Here is a 27,265-nt window from a genome sequence, read left to right as displayed (position 1 = left end):
TATGGTACCAGGCCCTGTTATTTTTTTATAAACCCTGTTTTCCTCCTCGCATCCCAGGCTCTAGTCGAACTCGTGTTGCCAGCATGATGTGTCCTGCTGCACTTCACTTCCCAACCATGACATCCCATGCAATGTACTCTACCCCAGAAATGGTGGGGAGTTGGTTTGATGACCCCGCTATGAGAGCTTTGAAACAGTCCTAGATGCAGTGTGGCATGCACCCTTTTCTGCTAAGAAGGGGACAAGCTCAGCGTTACGTAAATGCCTCAGCATCTCAACTGGGGGTGAGGCGATGCTGGTCCTTGAGAATTACCCTTGGCTCTTCTGAGGTCAAGTTGCTCATAGATCCATCCATTCTGCTTGCCTCTTGCTCCAGTTCTGTCATCAGTAACACCCCCTTTTGGACTCATAATCATTCCAGATTGGACAAAGGATTGTATGTAGGTTCCACCATGGACCACTTCTTTTATGGGAGCTGTCCCTTCCAGGAGGGGTAACTCCAGTCTGCCCCAGCTGAGACACCTCTGGACCCACAGTGGTGCTAAAGCCATTGACTGCCTTGCCTTGGGGATGGTACCCGACATGGACTGTGGTGTAGCAGAAAGAGCAAGAAAAGGGGGTTTAGCATTCCCAGCACCAAGTCTCAAATATGAAATGAAATCATGGGCATGAATGTGCTGTCCAATTATTAAACCTTTGGTTAGGTCGCAATTATTTAGATGAATCCAATTGCTATGCACATCCACAGGCCCTGAGACTTCCATTCCCCCTGCCTTATAGGCCACTCCCCTCTTCAGTGCCCATTCCAATTCCTTTCCATGTAGCCTGATACATTGCAGCCTGAGGCTTCAGCTGCCCCATTTGTTAAATAATGACAAGGATTGTAATGCTTGGGTCTTGTCGATGATGTAAGGATTAAACAAGATCACAGAAAGCTTTGACACATAGCTACAGGCCCAGTGAATGTTGATTCAGTTACACCAGGGCCCTGGAGGGTGGGGATAGTTTGTTGGCTGCTGACTGCCCTGCCCTGCCCTACCCTCTGCTTCAGAAATACTTCCTTTTCTGCTGTCCCTGCCATCCGGCACACCTATGATCTTCTCATCAGCAAAAAATATTGAGGGGTTTGAAATACACTGAGTTTCATACTGGCTTGTAATGACTTGATCATAGTTCTGTATACAAACATTGTACAGTTATTGATGGTTGGTTTTCCATCATTTGTAGTGGAAATAGATGTTTCATTCTAGTGAAACAGCAGAAAGGCGAAAAGGTAAAACTCCAAAATATTAAAAGATCAAAGTACAAGTGAATAGTTTTTCTGTTCCTTTCTGCTCATGACTGTTCTACCTGGTACGGAAGAAACTCCTTTAAGATGGAAGCTCTGTTCTACTGCAAGCTTACTGTTGTCTGTTGTTCACAGAAAGAATATGGTTCTTCTGCTTCTCAGGGTGAGGTCTTTGTGATATTGGAGGCATTCTAAAGAGTGATTTACTTAAAGGGGAGAGTGAGAATGAGTGAGGGCGTCCATGCATTGGTCGACTCCCTTTCCCCCACCTGCAAAGGCTACAATAGCTGAAAGTGGACCAAGCTGAAGCCAGGAGTCTGGAGTTCCATCCTGTGTGGGTGGCAGGGGCCCAGGTACTTGTGCCATCCTGCTCTGCTTACCTGGGGAGCAGCCAGGACTTGAACCAGTGGTCAGTATAGGATGCTAGCTGGCATTGCCGAGGGCAACTGGCCTCAGCATGCCACAATGCCAGCCTCATGGAGGGCATTCTAGGCCCAAAATTTCCAGAAATAGGATCTGCTGATGTGCTGTGCGCTTAGAGCAGCTAACTGTGCCAGTTATGATAATGACCACCTTTTAAACCTGGAAACATTGCAGAATCCAGATTTAAGATGACAGCCCCAACTTTTGACAGAGAAATCATGATCAGACCCAACACCATTCAAGAAAGTGCTGGATTATATTAACTTTTTTTCATTGTTTCTCTTTATTTCTGTATTTTCCTAACACATACGTAAGGGTAGAAAATGTAAATGGTGCAGAAAAGTAGAAAATGGATTGTAGGGGGTACCCTTCTCCCAAAATCTCAGGCTTTTCCCAAAAGGTACCACGGGTATCATTCAACAGCATGGTTATGACACACATGCCTTGTAAAGAAACTTCAATATATGTGGTTGATTCTATGGTTGTTCAGTATTGATTGCTTTCTTTATGGAACAGTGCGTCTTGAAGGTCTTCTCAATGTCTACAATATGAATGAGTTCCTTTTGTGATTATATAGCACACTTTTGCAAGATGGGCCACCTTCTAATGCGTGCTTCAGCCATGCTTTCTGTTTTCCTGTTACCAGCTTTGCTGCAGTGACCAAATCTGCATGTGTGTCTTGGCATCCTTGTGCAAGTATGTCATAAGGTAGATTTCTCAAAGCCCAGTTGCATCATGGAAGGAGGTATCAATTTCATTAATTAACCATCTACTTGTATATTGATCTTTGTGTCTGAAATATTGACACCCATTTGTTTCCAAGTTGTTATGTAAAATACCATGCAGTAGACTCTTTCCTGAAGTTAGAGTAGCTCTGGTCACCTCCCTCCCCTTTGGCTCTCCCAACACTGGGCCTGTTGTATTTATGCTGAACTGCCTCCCATTCTGGGCATCTGAAGGGCATTGGAAGACTGGAGTTACTCAGTGTGAGGATAACTCCTCCCACCACCTCCCCTGGCTGCATCCAGAAAGGAAACTGTCCAAGGATATTTTTGGGGGCCACTCTGGGGTTCCTTCCTAGGGAATGGTGAAGGCCACCATTCAGGAGGCAATAATTGCTGCCCGTGGGAGTCAGCTCACCTGAGTTTTTGCTCCAATCCCCACCCTGCTTAGGCATATGCCAGTCAGTGCAACTCCACACAGCACACGGTCAGTGGTGGCATTAGCCAGCTGAGCTTCCATTCCAAGCCCCACAGCCAGCCTCTTCCTCAGTGGGGGGGATGCCTGAGTCTTGATGTTGCCTGTTAAATGTGAGCCAGCCCTGTATATACAAGGCTATTCTGTGAGTGTGGGTGTGCCTCCATTTTCTAGAGCTTTCATGTCCAGTTGAATCATCTAGATGTCGTGTTGGAGTCCAGGGAGTCCACACTTGAGACCTTGCAAATGGGGACTTTGCCTCTCATTTGTTGTCATGGTCGGGGTGCCCAAATAACCCTGTGTGTTGGGTGTTACCCTGTTCACTTCTCAGTTGGCGAGCCCTGCCTCTGCTGTGGTCCTCCCTGTGTGCTGTGGGGCCTTGCTCCCCTGGGGGCTGCTGGAGTGCCATGGTTTGTCCATGACCCCGTATTTCAAAACATTGTTATTTCAAAGGGAGGAACCAGAAAGGAGGCGCTCTCATAGAGAGATGGGGTCTTTGCCACTGAGGGAAATGGTCATCTTCATGCGGGGGTGGGGACGTTTCCACCCCTGGTGTCCCACATGGGACCATTGGTAGCTACACCTGTCTCTGTCTCAATCTACAGCAAAAGAGGTGGGGGTATGGGGATATAGCATGCTCGGGGTTGCAACCACAATACGTGGTCTCACACTTCTAGGGCAGGAGCCTGTGTCCTGGCACAAATGCTGGCTTCTGCTTCTGAGTGTGTAGGGTTGTGAATGCTGACCATTTCCCGCTATGCTGCATCCTGCCTCATTCATGGCTCTGTTCAGCAGCTCTGATGGCCCTTGCAACAGAAAACAGGTGTTTTGTTTCACAGTAGGGATTTCTTTTTCTTTTCTCTTTTCTTTTCTTTTCTTTTCTTTTTTTTTTTTAAACAGGGCAATTATCTGAGGGGGGTGGAGAGAGCATGCATCCTTTGGATCCAGCACCGTGGCCAGGGCTGATTCTAGGAGCCAGACTCCATCCAGATTTCCATGGATGGCAGGACCAAGTAATTGAACCATTGCTGTTTCCTCCCGGATTCTGTATTAGCAGGAAGCTAGCTAGCTAGAAACCAGACCTGGGGATCAAACTCAGGTACCTGATGTGAGCGTCTTAACCATTAGCTAAACACCCACCCTTGCCTGGAGCCAACTTCTAAGCTTTGTGGGGCTGGGATGAGAACCTGTACATCCGTGCTTGGTTTCTAGTGGTTTCCATCACCATGCTTTACCCTCTTCACTTATAACTTGAATCCTAAGTTGGAGGCTGTCTGTAGTTAACACTCAATTCACTGTAGTTCCTTACTGCATTGGATAGAAGACAGGAAGGTGAAAGAGACTCAAGACCCAAGGGTGAGCAGCTTCAGTGTCTGATATCTGGGATAATGAACACCCATGAACTGTATCGAGATCCCTGTTCTCTGGGGAATAACTGCCGTATGATGGAGGAGGGAGCAGCTTGTGAGTCAGGGCGGGCAGGAATGAAGTGATATGCTAGACAGAGAAGCTCTTGGATCGGACCTCAAGACCTTGAGAAGGCAGCCTGTGTGGCTTAGAATGACAGCCCTCACATCCACTAGGACACAGAGCTGTGCTGTTCTTGTCCTTTGTAGGAATTACAGAACCACTTATTAATAGCCTTCTGTCTTCCCTTGTGCTTAGTTCTTCAAGCAGAAAAGCCAAACTCTGGACTATAGTTAAGCAACTATCTCCTGGAATTAAAACCCAACCAACAAACCTATGAGCTAGTTACTGTGGAGGCTTGGTCTTCTATGCCGGAGTAGTGGTGGTGGGGATACTAAAGAGCTGGATAAAGAGGGAGGTAGGGAGGAGGCATTAGGAATCTATGTGATTGAATGTAGACCCTGGGCATTCAATGGAAATTCAGTGAGTCATGTGGCAGTCAGTGCTTTTTATTCTCTGTTTTGCCACAAGAGGAAGAAGGTGTGGTGAGATCTGAGGTAATTGTCTAGAACTGAAGCTTCATGTGGTTCTGAGAAAGCCAAATATATCAGATAGGCAGTTTCCCGCTGCAAGACCGCATGGATGGCAAGCCCTGCAGATCCCTTTCCAACTCTGGAGCCCTTGGTACTGGCACACTTCTTCTATGGTGGCCCCTTGGCCAACTCTTAAAGATTGCTTTCCGTAGAACCTCTTAGGATTTGCATAGGATTTGTCTCCTCCAGAGGAAATATTGGACAGTTCAACAGAAGTTTCAGATGCAGTTTAGTGTGGGTTCCAGCTTGTTTCTTTCCACCTCTGTCCTCTCAAGAGCCTCCTTCGTATTCCCTTTTCTTGTCTTTGTCTTGATGTTTGAGTAATTGGCCTTTGCTATATAGCTTCATTCAGATTCTGTCTCCCTGTTGTTCGTTCCTCAAGTAATGCACTCCCAAGTAGCAGCAGGGACCTATATCCAGATCCATATTCACCAACCTTCTCAGTACCCGATGTTTCTAGTAGGAAGCATGAAGTGTTGGTTGAAAACATTGTAAGGTTGGGTCCAGCATAATGGCCTATTGGCTAAATCCTTTCCTTGCTGGCCCCGGGATCCCATATGGGACCAGTTCATGTCCCAGCTGCTCTGCTTCCCATCCAGCTCTCTGCTTGGGGCCTGGGTATCAGTAAGGGATGGCCCAAAGCCTTGTGACCCTGCAACCCCGGAAGAAGCTCCTTGTTTCTCGCTTTTGATCAGCTCAGCTCTGTCCATTGCAGCCATTTGGGAAGTGAATCAGTGGATGAAAGATCTTTCCTCTGTAAATCTGCCTTTCCAATAAAAATAAATGAAAATTTTTAATTAAAAAAAAAACATAGTAAGGTCTTCTGACATTTTGTTGCATGTTTTTATTTTATTAATATTTTGAAAGATTTATTTATGTGTTTGAAAGAGTTCTAGGAGAAAGAGAAAGAGCTCTTCCATCTGCTGGTTCACTCTGCAGATGGCCACAGTGGCCAGAACTGGGCCAAGCTGGAGGTGGGAGCCAGAAGGTTCCTTCAGGTCATCTCCCACGTGGGTAGCAGGGGCTGAAGCTCTTGGGCCATCCCCTGACGCTCTCCCCCTTAGCTGGATTGGAAGTGGAGCAGTTTCACCCACTACGCTGTAGTGCCATGTGTTTACCTTTATTCTATAGGTATTAGGGAACTTCCCAAAGTTCATGGAAATAGTTAGCAATGTTTTACTTTGATATAAAAATTATTTTTAATCCATGCACATAAGGGATCTTAAAGTTTATGGGGAAATAAATATTTTGTAACACCTGCTCTATTTTCTCCACAAACATTTTGAAATATCTTCATATTCGTATTTTGCCCTGGTTAATAAATTTATAATAAGTGATCCTTCTTCCTGTACTCTTCTGTGGCACACTCAAAATATTTCAGATTTACTTCAGATGGCTTCTTCTCCAGGAAATCATTTGTATCCTCCACCCCCAGAAAACACAGGCTTTGTGTGTGCTCTATGTATTGGCTGTTGTTATTTATGAATCACGTTCCTCCATACTTATCTACCCAAGACCAGTTCTTACCATTAGATGACCTGCTGCCAAAATCAAGGAACTTCTGTAGCTCAGAGTACTCGGTGACTACCCCTGATTCTGAACAGCAAATCCCACAAGAAGACAGGGGTACAGGGCTGGGCGAGGTCCTCCCTTCCAGGCGTGTTCTTAGATCACTTCCTCACTGCTGTCACAATGTTTATTTTGAATGTGGAAGGTCAATGTTGCATAGACAGTGATAAGTTCATGGAGAGACAACAATTTAGATTACTTGGGAAATTGAGCCACTGGGTGGAACATGTTCATTCCATGTTGGGGTTCTGTCATAGAATTTGTAAGGCAAATCTAGAAAGTTTCTGCTTATTTGCATTGACAAATTTGACAGGGTTGTAAATTTGAAGGGATTTCCAGAGACCATTCTTCATGTGTTGTGCTCTATCCCTGACATATAATTATAGATGTTTTTTCAAGATACATTATTTACTTATTTGAAAGACGAGTGGCAGAGAGAGAGATGGAGTGACAGAGTGATCTTTACTCACTGGTTCACTCAGCTGCTACAACTAGGTCTGGGTCAGCTCAAAGCCAGAAGCCCAGAGCTTGATCTTGATGTCCCACGTAGGTGTCAAGTTCTTGAGTACTTGGGTCATTGTCTGCTGTCTCTCAGACATGTTAACCGGAAACTCGATCAGAATCAGAAAGGCAGGGACTAGAACCACTCTGACATGGGATTTGAGCATCTGAACCAGTAGTACCCTTCCACCATGTCTGCCCATGACAGCAAAATCTTCTCTCTGTTCATTCTGCTGCATTTTATTTGGGGAATATTTGTTAAATTTCTGGCTTTTTTAAAAAAAATGTAGAATAAAAGAAACTAACCATGGTGCATTTTGTATTTCCAGGGAAGCAAAGGTGCCTACCGGTACCACTGGCAGAGCCACAATGTCAAGCACAGTGGCGTGGATGACATGGTGCTCCTCTCCAAGATCACTGAGAGCTCCATCGTAGAGAATCTGAAGAAGAGATACATGGACGACTACATCTTTGTATCCTTTACTGGGATCTTTGGACGCTGGTGCACTGTGATGATAGTCACAGCAGAACACAGCTTTGCTCCTAGTGCGAGAAGAGCCGTTAGTCTCAACTGATCCTGGGGGTTGCAGTATTTTCTTGGCCACATTGAGATCTGGGACTTTTGTGGTCACTTGGTTGAGGCCATACAAAGAGCAAGGTTGATGTTACCTTGTGTGTACCCCTGCCATTTCACCACATCAGGGGTAGCTGGGTTTTAGGCTATGGTACTGTCCCAGTGGTGTGCTCTCCCCCACACGTGGGATCTGCATCGTCTGTGATTCTAGAGGAAGTTGCACTTTGCTGAGTTGTATTCATGATACTTTCTGATTACAAAGCAGAGACGTTGCTGTACAGGCTTGATGGGTTGCTAAAAGGTTACCTCACACAGGAGGTGGAGCAGAAAAACTATATTGCTGATTTTTCTGCATCTTGATGTGCACTAATGGAAATCTGGAAAGTGAAGATCCAGTATCGAAGATGTCTGACATTCCTGAGTTCTTTATGTTTCGATTTTAGCTTGCCATATGCCAATTTTTATGGGGCTTTAAATATGCAGAATGGAAATTTGTTTCAAATGTGATATTTGAAGTATCTACATGATTCAGCATTTGTTTGGTGCAGTTATGTAAAGAGTAAATGGAGGAGTCATTGCAGGAATTAGTCACATACGTGCAAAGTATGTGTAAAGTTAACACAATGTCTAACAAAGCCTCACTCTGGGTATTGGTAGTACCTTTTGAAGATAGAATGTCAGGGGTGATCTAGTAAAAATGAAATCTTTGCTGCTAGTAACATAGCTTAGATTTTAGCCAAGAAAGCCTGAGAAAAAGCCTTTGCTTTGCTTTCCTCTTGTTCAGAAATGTTTGAAAGGCAGTGCTAGAGTCACAAGGAGAAACAGAAAAGGGAAAGGCAGAGATTGAATCTTCTATGTGATGTTTCACTTCCCAAATGGCCAGGGCTGCATCTGGCTGAAGGTGAGAGCTGGGAACTCCAGGCAGGTGTTCCCGTGATTACTGGGGACAAGAACGTGGGGTATGTTCCACTGCTTTCCTGGGCACGTAAGCAGGGAGCTGGATTGGAAGTGGGCAACCAGGACTCAAACAGGGCTCACTTGAGATGCCAGTGTCGAAGACAGTGGCCTCACTTGCTCCATCACAATGGCAGCATGGAATCATGTTCACGTCAATAGCTTCAGTTTTACCAGTGGCTTTTTGATACTGAACACCTTTAAAATAACTCAAACCTGTGCAGCCATCTTTTTGGACGAGCTGTCTGCCCAGTCACTGGTGTGTAGGTACCAGGTACCATTGACTTCCACACATTTGTTTGAAAGGCAGAGAGACTGAGAAGGCAACAGAGGTCTCTTGTCTGCTGGTTTACTCCCTAAATGCCTTCAACTGCCACAATAGTTCTAGGCGTAAGCCCGCAGCCCCAAACCCAATCCAGTGGTGAAAGGGACCCAAATACTTGCAGTATCACCTCCCATATCTGAGAGAGTGCATTGGCAGGAAGCTGAATCTGAGCAAGAGCCAATACTCTAACACAAGGACTCCAATATGGGATGGCAGGCACCTTTAGCAGCTTATTAACTGCCATGCCAAATGCCTGTACCTTTCCACAGACTTGTTAAGGTATCCTTGACTATTTGGGATTGCTAGCTACATGATAATAGCATTTTAAAAATAATTATTTCTAGGTGATAACTGTGTGAATATATATGTGTGTATATATAGGACATACTGATGCTTTGATATATATGTATTTATTATGATTAAATGAAGTGAATTGCATCCATATGCTCATTCTCATTTGTATGTGTGATACAGGGATTTAAAATCAATGCTCTTGGCAATTTTGAAATGTATGTAATATTGTTACTAATTTATGCTAGCATCCTTTTTTTGGGGGGGAGGGGGGAAGTACCAAAACCCTGGAATGAACCATGAGACCTGTGATAGCATTTTGATATGTAGAGATAGAGCAACCTATTGGCCTATAGACACTTTTTTTAATAGTTAATTTTATTTACCTGAAACAGTTGCAGAGAGAGAGAGAGGGGAGAGAGACAGAGATCTTCCATCTTCTGGTTTACTTCCCATATGGCCACCATGGCCAGGACTGATCCTGGTAGAAGTTAATAACTTCTTCTGGGTATCCCACATGAGTGCAGGGACCCAATGACTTGGTCCGTCTTCAGCTACTTTCCCAGGCTCATTAGCAGGGAACTGGATCGGAAGTGGAGAGGTCAGGACTCTAACCTATATGAGATGTCAGCACTGCAGAAGCAGCTTAACCCACTTTGTAGCCTGGTGGCCCCTACGAACTAAAGTTCTATTGAAAGACAGCTATACTGTTTCCTGAGTGGCAAAGTTTAGAAATTGGGCTAATCCTTTGTGGAAAAGTTGTTCTTAGTTGCTCTACACACTAGTGGAGGGTTTTGTTCATTTCTGTTTTTTTTTTTTTTTAATGTAACTGTAGAAGCAGTTGTGTTCATTTGTTTTTGTTTTAATTGGTCAAAAAATTGAAATCTATTTAGGCATAGATTGTCATGTTTATGTGCAAAAATCCATGGACAGAGAAACTGGCAAATGAGATTAGAAAGAGTGAATAGCTGGCTTTAAGTCTGTGTTCAAGCTTCGCATGGATTGGTTAGCCTAAATAGTCATCGTGATTGGCACTCCTTTTTTTCCTCATATGTAAAATGGGAGTGTCGGTACTATCTCCCACATGAGGCAGTTAGTTGTAGAGTGCAATGAAATAATGAACGCACTAAGTGCTCAGTACGCTTTCATTATTATCATCACCCACAAGACCGGGTGTATAAACTTCCCCTCAGTGACTTAATGTCCAAAACTTCTGCTGTGAAGTTGTTTATAGCAGATTGAGTGCATTTTTCTTTTAACCATAAAAATCTAATTTCCATTGAGAGTAGTTGAACAAAGTATTTATTAGAAGGCTTTTGGTGTGTGGGCTCAGGTTACCATGTGATTTACATGAAATGTGGTTTTGATAAGCTGGGGAAGCAAAGAAGAAAATGATGTCAAGTGGTTGTCAGTGGCCATGCATCCCTGACCCAGGCTGCCTCCCTTCTCTCCAGAGTGTCTGCTTTCCACCCCAAACACTGCAGGGCAATGGGCTGTGGGTCTTTTTCAAACAGCCAAAATTTACAAAACCCTTTGAGGCAATAGCCATCCATCTAGCCATGGCTTCTAATAGGTTTTCAAGCATCAAGGAGAATCCTGTCATCGGCAGTCCCACCCCTCAGGGTTAGAGACAGTTAACTTCTCATTGACTATATATATACATACATGAAACTTCAAACAGCTGGTGGAATCATTGAGTTGGATGATGTTTCTTTGCAGACATTTTAAAATCATGTGTGTTTATATGTATATATAAATGAGATATTCGATAAGTTCTTGGGAATGCATATTATAAAAACTATTCATGGACTTCAAATTCATTGGCACCAAAATAAATTTTCATTATCTTTTCTGTGAGCCTTGACGTATCCTCATGTGTGTTCCTCTTTGTTCGCAAAAAATGGCATCATCTTGCATGATATATTTCCTGGTTTCCTGCATCATTCTTGGCCTGGAGCATGGTTTTGTGTTCATTGGAAATGTGCTAATTGTCAGGACTTGCTTTTTAAATTCAGACAACAGAATGTCTAAATGACTCACACGTAGGGGGCTGAATTAATGCCTGTGAATCAATGACTGACTAATTGTGTGTTCTATCAAGAAGATGAGTTACTTGTCCACTAATGACTCTGTTTTAGAAATCTCTACCCACTCAGTTTCTGGGAAGTGCAGCATGAATGGGCTTCCTATTAGTAGCACAGAGTAGCTCTCAGCTGTCAGAAAGCTTGAGGCTCTGATGGATGTGTTTGTGACTTGGACTGCCAGTCTTTTCCTCCCGTAAGTGATAAGACCCCCTTTACCACTTCAGTATTAAGGAAAACATAATGGAGCAGTAACACAATAGGAGCATTTTTCTTCATTTAATTGTTAAACTAAGAAGAGATTTTATTTCACTTAAAGTTATAAAACGTCCCATTTTACCTCTTCTGCAACTAATAGCATATTGTCTTATACTGAAGGTCAGCATTCCGAACAATCAGTTGTCAATGCACTCGGGGCAGAGGCACGTTGCTTTGCTCAATGGTAAGCAAAAACCTCTACTTAGAAAGTGCTGACACTGTTTACCAATACAACCTCAAAGTTTTTAGCTCTTTGTCTTTAGACTGGAAGGTCTCATGTGCCATCAGTTTTTCATGAATGTTTCTGCACTTCTTACAATTACAGTCTACAGAATGTGTGGCAGGCAGTGTTGCATTCTCACCTTACTTGGCCCAGCAGCTCTTCTTGCCGCTTGGCTGATGAAAATCGTTCCTATACGAAGCACTCCACACTCATTTGGTCCAACTTTCTCCATACTTGTTTTTACTCGAAGACCACATTCAGATGTGCTTGGCAGTTTTAATCCTTGAGTTAGGAGGCTAGAGTTTGATGCCAGACTCATTGAAACTCCAGGCGGTGAAGCTGCTCTGGGTTAGGTTTGGTCCTTGGCAGCCAGTGCCTATAGAGGGACTTGGCGTGCTGTTTGTGGGATGAACATTGGCGGCAGGAGCCAAGGGCTCAAGTTCCAGCTTGATCCCCCTCCACGGATGTGACCCTGGGGAAGTTGCCTCACCTCTTGGTTCCACATCAGTGATACATCTGGGGGAGTTGACCTGATCAGTGTGGGTGGCTTTTTGGGGAATTCACTGAGTATTTAAAATGCTGGAGCCATACATTTGACCTATCAGTGAACATTCCAGTAAAGATGGCAGCATCCCACCTCCTAGAACCTAGGTTCAAGTGCAGAACCTAGAAGGCAGCAGGGGATGGCTCACGTAGTTGAGTTCTTCCCAGCCATGTGAAAGGGTCATAGATCTGGTTCCCTTCCAAGTCTGGGTTGTTTTTCACATTTAGAGAATGAAAGTGAACCAGTGAATGAAAGCCATCTTTCCCCATCTCAAACTATAAGAAAGTTAAATCCTTAGCTTTGCCTATTAACACCATTAAAAACAAATGGGCCTAAATAGTTCTACCAGATTTCCTAAAAACAAAAGTGTTTTCGAATGAGAAAGGCAGAGAAATAATCTAAGAGTAAAAGGTGGCCTTTCATACTGAATAAATCAAGCCTTATGAAAAATTCTGTGTATTAAATCTGTTTTTGACATTCTTGCTGCATATCCACAAAAATTTGTAGGCCTATGAATGGGTGTTGGGGAATCAGAACAGATCTTTTGGGTACCTTGTGTCTCAGATTCTGCTAAATAAGATGGCTGAAGTGGGGTGTTTTTTTTTTTTCTTCCTATTTTGCAGTACCATGGCTTACTGCAGAATGTTTTATGTGTGCAGAGCCTTTGATCGTGAGCAGCTGTTTCCAAAGGCACACGTGAGTTACCAGGGAAGAGAGCTGAAGGTGCCTGTGTTCTTAACCCAGCAGGAGACCTGTACTCTGAGAGAAGTAATGGAGGCTCCTGCCAGGCCTCAAGATGGAAAAGGCGAAAACTGTTTAGATAAACAATTAGCCCATTTCCCCCACTAAATTAAATTCTGTATAGTTTATAGCTATTAAGCTTAAAAGCAAGCCTAGCCCCATGACTTATTTCAAACCCCACTTAATTTTTTAAATAATAATTTAATATTAAAATAATAATAAATAACATTGCTCTTAAGAACTCTGTTGGAAAATTTAGGAGAGCAACCCCTCTTCCCCATTGATTCAGTGATAAATCAAGACTTTGAGATGATTCTTCATGTACAAGTTGTTTTCATTAAAAAAAAATTATGTTGCATATATGCAACTGTTTGTTAGGCCACCAAGTGTGTGGTGAGTGGGGTGTTGCAGTGGAGAGATCAGACCCTTTAGGGTTACACCCTCAGGGCAGCCCAAGTTTTGTGTACAGGGGTCCTTATCTGTAGTCTGGGGTGGCACCACACGCATTCCCCTTACAACCAAGGGAAGGAGTGCACCTTGCCTTCGCCAGCTCCATTGTTGTGGGCGTTCTGTCGAAACGAGCAACAACAAAAACCATCTTGAGCATGTCTTGCGCATGGGCGTATGTTGGTTTTGTTGTCATTTTGAGAATATTCTTTGTATTTTTTTTTTCCAAAAGAGTGAGGAGGTTCATCTGTTTAGGTCATTGTTATATCCCTAGTACCTAAAATGGTTCTGATGTCCCAATTCTAATGTACCTATTAAGTGAATCAAGAGAAACGGTTTTTGTTACATCAAAGTGTCTTAGGTTGGGTGCATTAAGATATGTTATGTAAAACTTGAAACTAGGCATAAAAACCATCGTCTCCCAGAGATTTTCTGGATACCCCAAACAGAAATAGCTTCCTTTCCTAACCCCCATCTGTGTGGTTTTGTAATTGTCTTCTCCATTTTATTGTTACTACTTAATTCCCATGAGCTGCTGGAGAGCAGCATCATTCAGTCCATTTTCTGTCTGTTGGTTGAATAAGTCAATGGACATGTGCTTAGTGTGTGGAAGAAATGGGCAAATTCCATGGGAAAACTACTGACTCTTTAAGAAGAGAATTGATAACCGTTGGTTCGCTCAGTGGCCATTTCTGTTTTGTTTGCTTCCAACTGTACTTGCCATGGGTCCTGAGGGGATGTGGTTTAATTTGTTTCAAATAATGGTTTCTCCTTGTAGGACCTTGGTAATTAGATTCATTACTCTTTTCAACAAAGAGCAAAGCCTGAGCTAGATAGACAATTGGCTTTTGTCTTTGTCATCATTTAGCAAATAAACACATGCACTTTCTCTGTGATCAGTTGGTATGAATTCTTGATAACATCTGGCTGCTTACTTTGAAAAGGCATATAGCCATGATGATGATGAATGGACCTTAACTGGATTAAATTCAGACGTACATAGGATCCGTGTTAATCTCCGTCAACCCTTTCAAGCAGATGCCATATTTTGGGGAGAAGGAAATCGAGATGTACCAAGGAGCGGTGAGTTCTGTGCCACATAAACTACTGTTTTCTGTAGGGATTTTATAATGCATTAATGTGGTTTTGCAGGTAACAATGCATTTACATTTTTCTTATGGGTTATTTATTGGGGGCTCAAGTTAAGTGATGTTTGATTTTTGTTGACATGTTCTATAAGGGTATAGCTCAGAGAAGCCTAGGGCTGTCTCCCAGTTGAGTCTTATTTCTATACAAAATGAAGTGGGGTCTTAGGTTTGCAGTTTGGAGGAATCTTCCTGCTTCCACAGCTGCCACAGAACTCTCAGGCATAAAAAAAACCCTGAATCTCAAGTGAAAAGTATTTGACAATAGAGGTCCTGCTCCCAGAATCCAAGTCTTAGATTGGCTGTGGCTCTAACATGAGCATGTAACATAAATCGCCGATTGCTTCATGTACCTATTCAAATCGACTCCACTGCCATTTCTGTTGCGCAATTAACACAGAAACTGTCGGCCCCACCGATGTGTTCTGTGCTGGCGTTCATCACCTCTCTGAGCTGCTCCTTCTCTGCATTATTTCCCCCCTTCCCTTTCCTTCCTCTTTGCAGCAGAAGCACAAGGGTATCCATTAATCCTGACCTCTGGAAAAACCAACAAAAGGGACCCCACACAAATTCATCAGTTGGAGTGCAAGGCAATTTACCCAGAGCAAGAGCCCACCCCATTGTTGCCAGATGAATGGTGCCGGTTGCAGGAGCCGAAGGAGGCTGCCACGCGAGAGGCCTTTGATAATGCTGCCTTTATGGGAGCCCAGCACAAGGGAGACAGTGTCCTGAGAGGCAGGGCCCCGGGCCGGCCGCGGGCACAGAGCTGGCTCCATGTCCTCAGTGACAGCCACGGCATCGTGGATGGCAGCGCTGTGTGGGTGTGTTTCTTCCTAGGTCTTTGAAAAGGGTCCTTTCAAGACCATTCATCTTTGAAGAGTTCTCTTTAAAGAAATAGCACAGCAGTTTAAAAAAAATAATATTTATTTTTACTGCTTATGGTAACAGAATTTGTGAAACAGGTGTGTACTTTTACACTTGTATAAACAGCAGAGCAGTTAAGGATGCTGTCCACATATTCGCCCCCCAATTCCCATTTCACAGATGAAGAAAGTGAGGTTCAGATTAAGTACTAGAGTCTAATGAGCAGTAAAGGTAGGAGTTGAGGTTAGATCTGATTGACCATTAGGATCTCGGAGGAGGAAAAGAAAAAACAGAAAAAAAAAAATGCCTACCTTATGATTCACACAGGTAGCCGAGATGCAATCATGCTGCAGATGAGAAACCCATTACAGAAGTATTGAATAACATGCAAAGGTCAAGTGTCACTTTCTCAAGCAGCTGTGAGGCCTCCTGGGCAATGGCTTGCCTCTCCGTTTTGCTCCATCGTCTGTAATTTTGCGTCCACTCTATTTGTCATCATGTTTCTTGTAATCTGCTTCCCTGTTTTCGAAGAGGCTTGAGGAGCAGGAGTTGAACAGTTAAGATGCTTGTTTTTCAATCTGGCTTACCTAGATTCCATTCCCAGCTCTGGCTCTAGACTCAAGGTTCCTGTTTAGTGCAGACCCTGGGAGGTAGCAGTGATGACGGTAGCTAGGGTAATAACTGGTTTACGGCCTCCTGTGCGGGAGACTTGGATTGACTCATAGTTTCCGCCCTGGAAGTTATAGTCCTTTGAGAAATACACCAGTAGATTGGGAGAGCTCTGTCTCTCGGTCTTTCAAGCAGTCAATCCTTTCTGGGAAGCCTGGCCTGAAAGACACCCATCCCCGTGTATCACTCTACTACCCTGACTCCCATGCCTGCCTTCCCTCTGACAGTAAGGTGAAGGCAGAGCTACCATCAGTCATTTCCTACCTAGAGTTTGCCGGTTGACCAGTCTCAGCTCACTGGGTGTGCCACCTCCCTTTCTGGTTTTCCCAACTTGTGACGTGTGGGGCTTCAAGGAGGAGGACAGTGAGTGTTGGGTACACCCATGTTCACCATGTGTATCAGCACCCTCTGTGTGTCCCAGACCCCTTATTCTATAGTGAATCATTGCAGAATAGGGCTCAAAAATGGTTTAAGAAAGGTGTTTTTTGTTTGTTTTTTGTTAAGACGTACCTTTTTTTTTTTAACTGGAAAGTCAGATATACAGAGAAGGAGAGTCAGAGACATATCTTCCATTCGCTGGTTCACTCCCCAAGCGGCTGCAGTGGCTGAGCCAATCAGAAGCCAGGACTCAAGAGCTTCTTCTAGGTCTCCCAAGGCTTTAGGCCATTCTTGACTGCTTTCCCAGGCCACAAGCAGGGAGCTGGAAGGGAAGTAGAACAGCCAGGATGTGAACCAGTGCCCATATGGGATCCTGGCACATGTAAGTCAAGGATTTTAGCCACTAGGCTACCATGCCAGGTCCAAGAAAGGTGTGTTCTACTTCTGTTATATTACCCTACCTTTTTCAAATTAGTTTATTATGCACCAGAATAACTTTTTCTTTTTTTTTTTTTTTTTAAGTTTTAAAGCAAGATTTATTAGAAAAGTTGAGAAAGGAGACTCCCATCCTAGTGATGGGAAGGGGTTTTGAGATCTTCTGCCATCATGGCAGGAGGAAAAGCAAGAAAGAAAAACCCTAGTCCTTTGCCATAGTGGCAGGAGGCAAAGTAAAAAGACCCTGCACCAGAATAACTTAGCAAGCTGCTACATATTTACCCCTGCTTTAACAATGGGGCTATTCTGATATTTTTACATTCTTCTAGGCTCAGTAACGTTTAAGGGGGTAGTATTTTCTGTTTAGTAATTTCTGAGAGGGAGTATTATAGTTGGGTGCTAAGAAATTGACTAAAAGAAAGCTGACATTGACTGAGACAGTCAATCTGTAAAGGATGGTCGTATGTTTGGTTTTATAGTCATGTGTGGCCATGACATCCTGTGAAACTGGATCACAAATTCAGGACTGTATCTTGATGTGGTTGAAATTTACACTTTCCCCAACCTCGTAAAATAGAAGTGAAGCAAACTGGCCAGAGCAGCTTATCTCTTGATAGAACCACACTTCCTCCCCTGCTAGAGAAAATTTTGTTTTCCAATCACAAATGGTTTCAGTTCTGAGGTGCCAGAAACCTCCATTTGCCCTTGGGGAAAAAAAAAATGATCTAGGAATTCAGGCTGCTGGTTGCAATGTTGATAAACCTCTCTTCAGACCTGTTTCCCAAGTGTCTTGTGGAACATCTTGAGATGGAATGTCATCTGCAGAGGCATGTTTGGGTGGAAGGGTGTGGTCTGAAGCTGTGGGTCATGTCTGCAGGCTGAGTCACACGTGTGCCTAGGGAAGAGTCCTTCCAAATTCCATTTAATTTGTTAAGGCGTAAGTGTTCATCTCCGAGGCAATTTTATGAGTTCTTATGTTATGCAACCTTTGGGATGCGATTATGTGCATAGGCTTGGGAACCGTGCAGTGGTCAATTGGTCTCGCAGGTCAAGGAAAGGAATGTGAGGCATTGATCTCTGACCATGGTCTTACTTTTGTTTTTTCTTGGCTTTCCAGGCACAATATGAGAACCCACCACACATCTATGCCCTGGCAGATAGTATGTACAGAAACATGATCATCGACAGAGAGAACCAGTGTGTCATCATCAGGTAGGAGAAGGATCCTCCCGGGGAGGTCCAGAGCTTGGAAGACAGTCCTGGAATGAGGGACCTCTGTCAAAGGGCCGTGACTTTACAACAGCCGCTGATGGCAGAGGCTGGGTCATGCACGGAGGAACAAGCAAGCTGGCTGCTTTATCTTAATTTACTTGAAAACCCCAAGTGCAGAAAGCTTTGAGCTCTTGTGGGGCTGTCATCAAAGCCCCTGGTGTTTAAGGCATTAAGGACTCAGGGCTCATCATGCCAACTGGGTCTTTGTATAATCAGCAAGGTCAAGGGATGAAAGTCCTAAACCTCCTCTGCCCTTGGATCTGACTGAGGCTTTACGTCAGAAGCGTGATAAGCATGCTTCCCTATGGTATCTGCTAGAATTCACTCTGCATTCTGTTCTTGTTGGCTAGTAGTTCATGCATGGCATACTTTGGCGTTGGATGATGTACTCGGTCATTTGCTTTGAGTTTTTGAGGATTCCATTACCCAGGTGGCTGTAGCTACATTTTGTAATCCTTTCACCAATCCTCACCTGCATTCCAGTGCATTTAAATTTTATTTTACCACGGTGAACGTTTTCCAACATAGAAAAAGCATTCAATGATGTTCCCATATTTTTACATGAATAGTCCACATTTTGTGGTAGGTATTTGTGTTCATCTTTGATAGTTTTCTTATCTGAATTATCTTTCAAAGTTTTTCACAATAGTTGGTCATAAGAGGCAAAAAATTACAAGTATTAATCTTGGGGTACCTAGGATACATTTTCCTAGCGATCAATATATTGCCAAGCCTGTCTTATGTAGTCTTCTATCCTGGTCCACTTGATTAATTAAGGCAACTCCTAGAGAACACATCCATTTAGTCGTTCATAATTGAGATGTACTGCTGGAAGATAACACTCATCACACTTCACACATGAACAATTCTTTTACTGTCATCTAGTGTTGCCATTCCGGTTCTATGGCTGTCTTATAAATTTTCTTTTATACTTAGTTGTATTTAATGTTCAAAGAAGGCCTGCACACAGCACCTGATTGTTATGTTTTCATATCTCTTAATAATCCTTTCTTGCTCTTTTTTTTTCTTGACATTTGTTTTGAAAGAGAAAGGGCTCTTGAGAAAAAGATTGTGGAGATCTTCAGAAAACGTGCCATTGGCTGCATGTGTTCTGTGATGGTTCACGATTTCCGCTATCTATATCTCCTCTAAATTGGTAGTTGCATCTAAGAGTGCTCTCCGATTTGGATTCAAATTTTTGGCAAAAGCGCCTCACTAGTGATACTGTGCCCTTAACACCTGTTCGTCTCTGTGTCATGATGCAAACTGGCAGTGGACTCATTCATTATAAACTTCATCTAATGGCTGTTATTTAGTTGATAATTGGAAAAGTTATTTTTCATGCCTATAATCCTACTTCTTCTGATTCTTCAATTATATTATTCTCTCTGCATTTGCTTTTCTTTGATTTAATCACCTTAAAATAGAATCTGTATAGGAAAATGAGATAAGACACTTGAGTCATTGCCTTTATCTAGTGCTTTTCAAAGCAATGGATTGTTGCCCTAGCAACCAGCCAAGGTAATGTGTCTTTGGTGTCTCTCTAAAATAGTGAATTTCAAATGTTTTATCCATTTTCGTTGCAGTTATTCTTTTTGCTGTTCAAAAGGATCCCATTTTGACTGAGAGAGCTCCTTGGTTAGTACATCCTTAAGACATGACCCCACTAGTTTCTGGTAGTTTTCTCATTTAAGAAGCTGCAAGCTCCTCTTGTGCTGCCACTTCTCCAAGGGCTGTGGTTCATTGTCATGAGCAGTGGCATTGGAAACCGCTGGTCTGGACACTGCCAAGCTGCCTACCCATGTTGTCAGTGCTTCTGGTCCTTTTCAGAGGACAGAGCTAGGGAGTGATGCTTTTTGTTTTGCTTTTGAAGAGAAAAATGAAACAAGTCATACTGATATTTCCATTTCAGTTTTCAAGGTAGCACAGTTTTTATTTCTTAGGCTTTTATATTCATTTCCCATTTATCTTATGCTTAAAATCTTGGTTCCTAATGACATGGAAGCAATTATTTGTCTTATACTATGTCTGTATTACGGATAGATAAAATAGTTTTTATTTATGCCATAAAGAATAAAATTACAGAATAAGAGCACTAAAACATTTCAGTGTAAACAGAGAACTGAAGTACTTAAAAGCTGATGAAGGCTCATGACATTTTATCTCTGAATATTTCCACCTGCACCTCTGAGAACTGACAACATTTTTCCTACTTAATCTTAGGACCATTACCACAACTGAAGAGTCACGATCATCTGCAAACCAGCAGGTTTTATCCAAATCTGACTGTTGCAGATTCTTTCCTGCTACTTTATATGAATTGAGAAATGGTTGCATTTGATTATTTTATTTTATTTTAAAAGGGCTAATTTTGAGTAGAAAGTTAAAGACAGAAAAGGAGGGAAAGAGATTGGGCTGGCACTGTCGCTCAATAAGCTAACCCTTAACTTTCAAGCACTGACATCCCATATGGGCACCCAGTTCCATTCCCAACTGCTCCACTTCGATCCAGCTCCCTGCCTGTGGTCTGGGAAGGCAGCGGAGGATGGCCCCAAGTCCATGTGCCCCAGGTCCATGTGCCCCATATGGGAGACCAGAAGCAGCTCCTGGCTCCCAGCTTTAGATCAGCTCAGCTCTGGCCATTGTGGCCATTGGGACTGAACCAGTGGATGGTTTTCCTCTCTCTCTCCTTCTCCCTGTAAATCTGCCATTCAAATAAAAATAAAATAAATATTTTAAAGAGGAAGAGAGAAAGAGAGGTCTTCCATGTACTAGACCGCTCTGCAAATGTCTGCAACAACTAAGGCTGGGCCTGGCTGAAACTAGGAGCCAAGAGCTTCTTGCAGGTCTTCCATGTGGGTGCAAGAACCCAAGTACTTGGGTCTATTTTCCTAGGTACATTACCAGGCAGCTGGATGAAAAATGGAGCAGCCAGGGATTATACCAATAACCATATGAGATTCTAGCATTCAGGCACAACTTAACCTATTATGGTTAATTTATTATGGTGCAAATAAATTTAAGGTGCCATCCCCTTAAATTTATTTTTATTCTACTGTTCTACTATTGCCATTTTCTCCCATAACATTGATATTGTGAAGAGACCAAACCAGTCAGTTAGTTGGTCTCATTATACTTATTCCTTCAGTTGGATTTTACATAAATTGGAAATTAGCTCTAAATACTGGATTAGATGCAGGTTAAACCCTTTTGGATGAATAGTTAGGAAATGAGGATTTTGGTTGCATGATAGGAAATGCTGTTGCTTGACGCAAGGTTGAGGTGCGGCCTTTAGAGAGTTTTCTTAACTGGAATTTAATCTATTCCAGTTTGAGTTTCCCAATAGAGTTCCTTATTGGTTCCTTTCCCTTCTTCTATATGTGCACTGAGACGAGAAGGAAGGAAATGGCTTGCTCAGCCCATGTCTCCATCTCTCAGGTCCTCTTCCACCTGTCCTTGCAGCAAGACTGTGCCCACTTCTACAGTCCCTCTCTCCAGCTGTTCAGGTGACAGATTCAAGGACATGCTTGCAAGAATTTCTGTTGGGATGTTGGTGTTCTCCTTTAGGAAGCATTTGGACAGGGAGCTTCCTGACTTGAACCATGCAGAATGAGACCAACATTCAACTTCATGGCCCATTTCTGCACGCCACTGCCCTCCCTTCAATCACCAGCTGCAAATTGAGGATCCCCCTCCCAACTCACCTTCAGACTCCCTTCTGCCCAGTTTGTTATAAATCCAAAAGTCTCCACTATTCTCTCAGATTCAGTAACTTAGGGGAAAGCCCTCTGCTTAGAACTGCAGTCTTAGGAAAGCTATAGGAGACGTGGCCCAAGTCTGGGAGAGTCCCATGCATAGCTTGAGGTTGTCTTCTTGTGGAAGTTGTTCCTTTAAGTCTTTGGTGTCCAGAGTTTTTATGTGGGCTCTATCCTTTCTGTAAGGTTGACCTTTTGTTTCCAAAACCTCCTGAAGGTACAGGCTAATAATCCCTCTGGAGGGTGGAAGTGATAGGATGTGTTTGAAAGTCTTCCTTGAAAATCATAATTGTTAGACCAGGCCCCTGCGCCTCCAGGCAAACACTTAGCAGACTGGGCACCTTGGGACTAACAGATCATGAACCAGTTACCCAGGGCAAAGTTCCACTTCTCTTTAGTTCTTCATTAGGGGTGCAGAAACTGTGGTTTGCTTTCTGTGTGAAAGCCCACTGGCACAGCCAAGTTCACTTTGGCCAGCTCTGGGATCCTGGGCTGCATTCCCAGTGACTCTGGGCCATGGTATACTCACCTGTAAGTGAAATGATTGATCAGTGATCAACGATGACCTCTGGTGTCTGGTGGTTTGGAATTGTTCCAAATAATGTTGCTGCTGCTTAGAAAGAAAAGCAGAGAGATGCTATCCTCAGTAGAGGGGCTCAAGTGTGCAGCCGCTGGGTGCTTGGCCTGCTGAATTTTGAGTTGGATGATGCATGTCTGAATGCTCCCGTGAACAGAAAGCAAATCAAACCTGTTTTGAAGGTGCTGGAAGAGAACCCTACAAAAGAATGCTATGGGATTCTGCTGTAGCTGGATAGACTAGCAGTTTTTACTAGCACTTAATTAGGAAGTAAAAAGTGGATGATGGCTTAATGTGTACATTCTTTCAGACCTCCGGCTCTTGCTAGCCCTGGTGTGACTTTGTCTAAGTGGCTCTGTGGATGAAGAACACCGCCCATAAAGGCAGCTTTACTAGTTTCTGCCCAGTCTTACTCATGTTTTTGACAATGGGTGAGATAGACTGGCAGCTCACTATTTCTGGACTAGAAATCAGTGCAACAAATTGAATTTTTAAAGAAAGAAAGGAAGGAGTTGAGCTGTTTGTTGGAGCACAAGCTTCCATTAAAGCCTGGGTCTTGAGTTTTGTACATCTAAAATAAACCCAGTCTGTCAAAACAGCGAGAACTGGGCAGCCTTGAAAAGACTGTCTCTTGCCAACCAAATTCACAGATGAGTATGAATCAGACCCTGATTCATTATGTTGCAGGAAGAATTCTGCCTATGGAAGCTGACTGTTGGAACACAGTCTGGTTTGAATGGAGGGTTAGATTCATAGCTGACGGGTGGCAGAATTGGCTCATGCCATCCGATCATGGTGTTCACTCTGGAGATATGAACCAAAGCATTGGCTGCTCCTCGGGATATTTTTTTGGGGGTGGGGGGAGAAACCCGGCATTTCTGCTGCTAATGTTCCTGTGTCCAGTTGGGTCAACCCCTTTTCAGCCACCTCTGCTTCCTCTTTGTCAGTCTCTGCCGTTCATGATGTGAATTTTGGTTAGGAATAAAGATCCCAAATTAACCTTGGATGTTTTCCAGAGCTTTCTCAACAGTCCACTGCAGGGAGAATGGCGTCTGTAGATGCTGGCTTCAACATGCCTTGTGATCGTTAATTTTGCTTTCCAGCAATGAGTCTTTCTAGTTCTGAAGTGTATTGTTAGCTCAGTGGCTGATGCATAACTAAGCTCCAGCTCCAGGGATGGAACCAACCTAACCCTATGGGAAGATCAGAGCATCAACACTTCTTTTTATTGCAGTCAGATATACAGAGAGGAGAAGAAACAGAGAAGATCTTTGTCCGATGATTCACTCCCCAAGTGATCACAACAGCTGGAGCTGAGCCGATCTGAAGCCAGGAGCCAGGAGCTTCTTCTGAGTCTCCCACACGGGTGCAGGGTCCCAAGACTTCGAGCCGTTCTTCACTGCTTTCCCAGGCCACAAGCAGGGAGCTGGATGGGAAGTGGGGCTGCCAGGATTAAAACTGGCACCCATATGGGATCCCGGCATGTTCAGGGCAAGAACTTTAGCTGCTAGATTACCACGCTGGGCCCTCAAATTTCCCATTTTTTAATGATGATATTAGTTGCTGCCATATACTAGAACAGAAAAACCAGGACATTTAGCAAGGTTAGTTATCCTGGAGTTAAGCTCCTAGAATTTCATCTCCCCCAAAGTAAATGCTTTTAAAATCCTAATTCTGGGCCTGGCGTGGTAGCCTCGCGGCTAAAGTCCTCGCTTTGTGTGTGCCAGGATCGCATATTTTGTCTGCTGGTTTGGAATTGTTCCAAATAATGCTGTTGGGAAAGGAAGGCAGAGAGATGCTGTCTTAAGGCGAGAAGTCCAAGTGTAAAGCCGCTGACACTGGCAAGCTGAATGCTGGCCTGTTGACTTCTGGGTTGGAAGGTGTGTGTCTGAATGCACCTGTGATGTGTTATGTGGCTATAACATAGAAATAAGCCATAGGGAAATAGAACAAGCAGAAAACTGAGTTTGGCCCCCACACATCCCATGTGGCCCGCTTCCCATCCAGCTCCCTGCTTGTGGCCTGGGAAAGCGTTAGAGGATGGTCCAGAGCCTTGGGGTCCTGTGCCCGTGTGAGAGACCCGAAGGAGGCACCTGTCTCCTAGGTACGGGTCGCCTCGGCTCCAGCTGTTTCAGCCACTTGGGGAGTGAATCAACCGACAGAAGATTTTCCTCTTTCCTTTCTCTATACCTGACTTTCCAATAAAAATAAATAAATCTTGAAAAAAAAATCAATCTAACCCTTTGGGCTGGCACTCTGGCATAGTATATTAAGCCTCCACTGGTGGTGCCAACATCCCACTTAGTCACCAGTTCAAGTCCTAATTGCTCCACTTCTGATCCAGCTCCCTGCAAATGTGCCTTAAAAAGCAGCAAAGGATAGCTTATGTTCTTGGGCCCCTGCCACCCACATGGGATACCCAGAAGAAGCCTCAGGCTTTTTGCTTCAGACTGGCCCAGTTCTAGCCATCTTGACCATTTGAGGAGTGAACCAGCAGATGAAAGACCTTCTTCCTCTCTGTCTGTCCTGTCTCTGTATATCTGCTTTTCAAATAAAAATAAATAAATCTTCAAAAAAACCGACAAAGCCAAAAACCCACTGAATGCATTGTGTTTCTTGGCTGTGACTTCTCTGTGTATTCAGGAGGTTGTTAATTTTATCTGTTATTAATTAGAGGACCAACAGTTAACACATAGCCTGACTAAAGGAAGGAATATAGCTTATTGATGCATTCACCTCAACTTCTTCCTGAGAAGTGGAGAGGCATTGGTTTATCAGCAGGCCAAACCTGAGCCATGACTGTATCTTTCTGGACTTTTATTTCCTGGGATGTGTGGGAATCAGAACTGTTTTCTGCTTGTCTTTATATTTCCCTATAGTGTATTTCTATGTTATAGCCACATAACACTTATGCAGTAATTCTTCATACAGTTAATGGAATATGCATGTGAGAAAACTGTGCATAGATTTCAAACATTTTTGGAATCAGAATGAACTTACCTTTCAAGTATGTACCTGTAAGTGAACAGTTGTTTGGTGTGAAAAGATTAAGTTAAATGTAAGATCCCTCTTGCATGACAGGTGGCTGAATGCACATAAACCTGCAGGTCTTGGTAGTGTCTTGAGGATTTCTGAGCAGGAATTCTAGTTCACCAAAACAAGTCTTGGTACAAAGTCAGGATCTTAAAGGAATACTTAAAGGAAGTTTAGTGGCATGATGAGGCTCCGATCTGGGTTGGAAAGGCAAGGAGGAAATTATTGTGTGACAGTCAGTAAGCCTGTGAAAGAATAAAAGCATGAGCAAATGGGTGTTCAGTCTGGGCAGGGCCAACAGCTGTAGCGACATTGGCATCCTTAAAAGGTACGAGCACCTGAAGGCTGGGTAGGCACTTGCCAGCTTACTCATGCTTCATCTGTTCTCCAAAATCCAGCATTTGGATTTGTGTTTTAGAAGCGCATATGTGGTACCTTTTGAGCATCAGAGACATCTATGCCGAGCAATCTATTTAATAAAATAGTGGTGTGTGGTGTAAAGGGAAGGAGAAGCAGCAGGTTTTTCTGGTATTCTCTACGGTCTCTCAATCAGGCCTGATCTTGGCAGCGTGGCCGCAGGCATTCAGAAGACCCTGTCAGCTGACCTCTCTGGAGACCTAGTGGCCCTAGAACGGCTGCAAGGCAATGTTGTTGCTGCCATCAAGGGGAATGACTTTTGGCCTGCAGTGACTTTGACCACCTTAGCCTCTTTGAAACACATGATGCTAATTGGAAACCATCACATTTTGGTACAGTTTGAGATTTTTGTTGTTGTTCAAAATACCCTGAATCTTATTTTTTGGGAGAAGTAAGGCATTTTGTTCTTAATGCTTTGAACGCCTGTTTGCCAGGTTTTGCTAGGGAGTATCCTGCCTTGGTGTGGAATAAATGCTTTCTTTCAAAAGAATAAAAGCAGGTATTTGGGAAAATATCCAATTTGCTGGCTGATTATAATATATAAAAATATATTACATATTTTTTTTATCACAGAAGAAAGACATAGTGATCACTATTGGATCTAAGCTTTCCTCGGTATCTGCTTCTGTGTTTGGAACCCTTAATGTTTGCCTAGGAAGGAATGAAGAACAAAATCGGAACCTCTAATATGTGGCTCACATCTCTGCTCTGTACTTTGCCTTAACCTCCTGAAGCATTTCACGGGTTCCGAAGCGCTCTTCCTGCCTTTGATGTAGTTGAGTAACCTCTTATTATTAGGATTGGGACTCTTTTCAAGGCCCGCCCTTTCAGTTGGTCCACCCAACCTCTTGTTTATCCCAGCAACACTGGCCTTTGAGGTTTGCTGTCCCTCTGGCCTGGCCCTGGTGACACTCTGCAGGGCCTCACCAGGACTGCCCTCTGCCTGTGGAGCTGAGAACCCACATGGCTGGCTGTGAATCTCGCCACTGCGCCTGTGCAATGTCTGGGGAATTGTGGATTGGCATAAACATAAATTCAACTGACCATGAATTGAATATTTTTTAGAAATGCATCTACAGAACACGTGCAGACTGGATTTCTTTGTCTTTATTCTCTAACACAGTGTTTACCTTGTTTTAGATTGTAAGTCACCTAAAGATGATTTAAAGTATATGGAGGGGTGTGAGCAGTATTGTGAGGACACTTGAAAAAGTTCATGAAAATAGGAAGAAAAATAAGATGATTTTGGTATAAGAACATTGAAATCCATAGCTTTTTCATAGTAGTTGTCTTCTATGAACTTA

The 27,265-nt window shown here is 43.4% G+C and overlaps 1 protein-coding gene across 1 annotated transcript in view; it reads left to right on the top strand.

The window, feature by feature from the left end:
- MYO1E (myosin IE) overlaps window positions 1–27,265 on the top strand; it is a 194,525-nt gene that overhangs the window by 73,933 nt on the left and 93,327 nt on the right. The window contains exons 2-4 of the mRNA XM_040969033.1: window positions 7,308–7,451; window positions 14,410–14,499; window positions 18,025–18,119. Coding sequence (XP_040824967.1) covers window positions 7,308–7,451; window positions 14,410–14,499; window positions 18,025–18,119 — 329 coding nt within the window. The remainder of the gene's footprint in view (window positions 1–7,307; window positions 7,452–14,409; window positions 14,500–18,024; window positions 18,120–27,265) is intronic.

Source organism: Ochotona curzoniae, unplaced genomic scaffold, assembly GCF_017591425.1.
Source record: "Ochotona curzoniae isolate NIBS_2020 unplaced genomic scaffold, NIBS_Ocur_1.0 scaffold_4701, whole genome shotgun sequence".
NCBI classification, from domain to species: Eukaryota; Metazoa; Chordata; class Mammalia; order Lagomorpha; family Ochotonidae; genus Ochotona; species Ochotona curzoniae.
The sequence above is the reverse complement of the archived record's forward strand: the minus strand, read 5'-3'. Positions and strand labels throughout refer to the sequence as shown.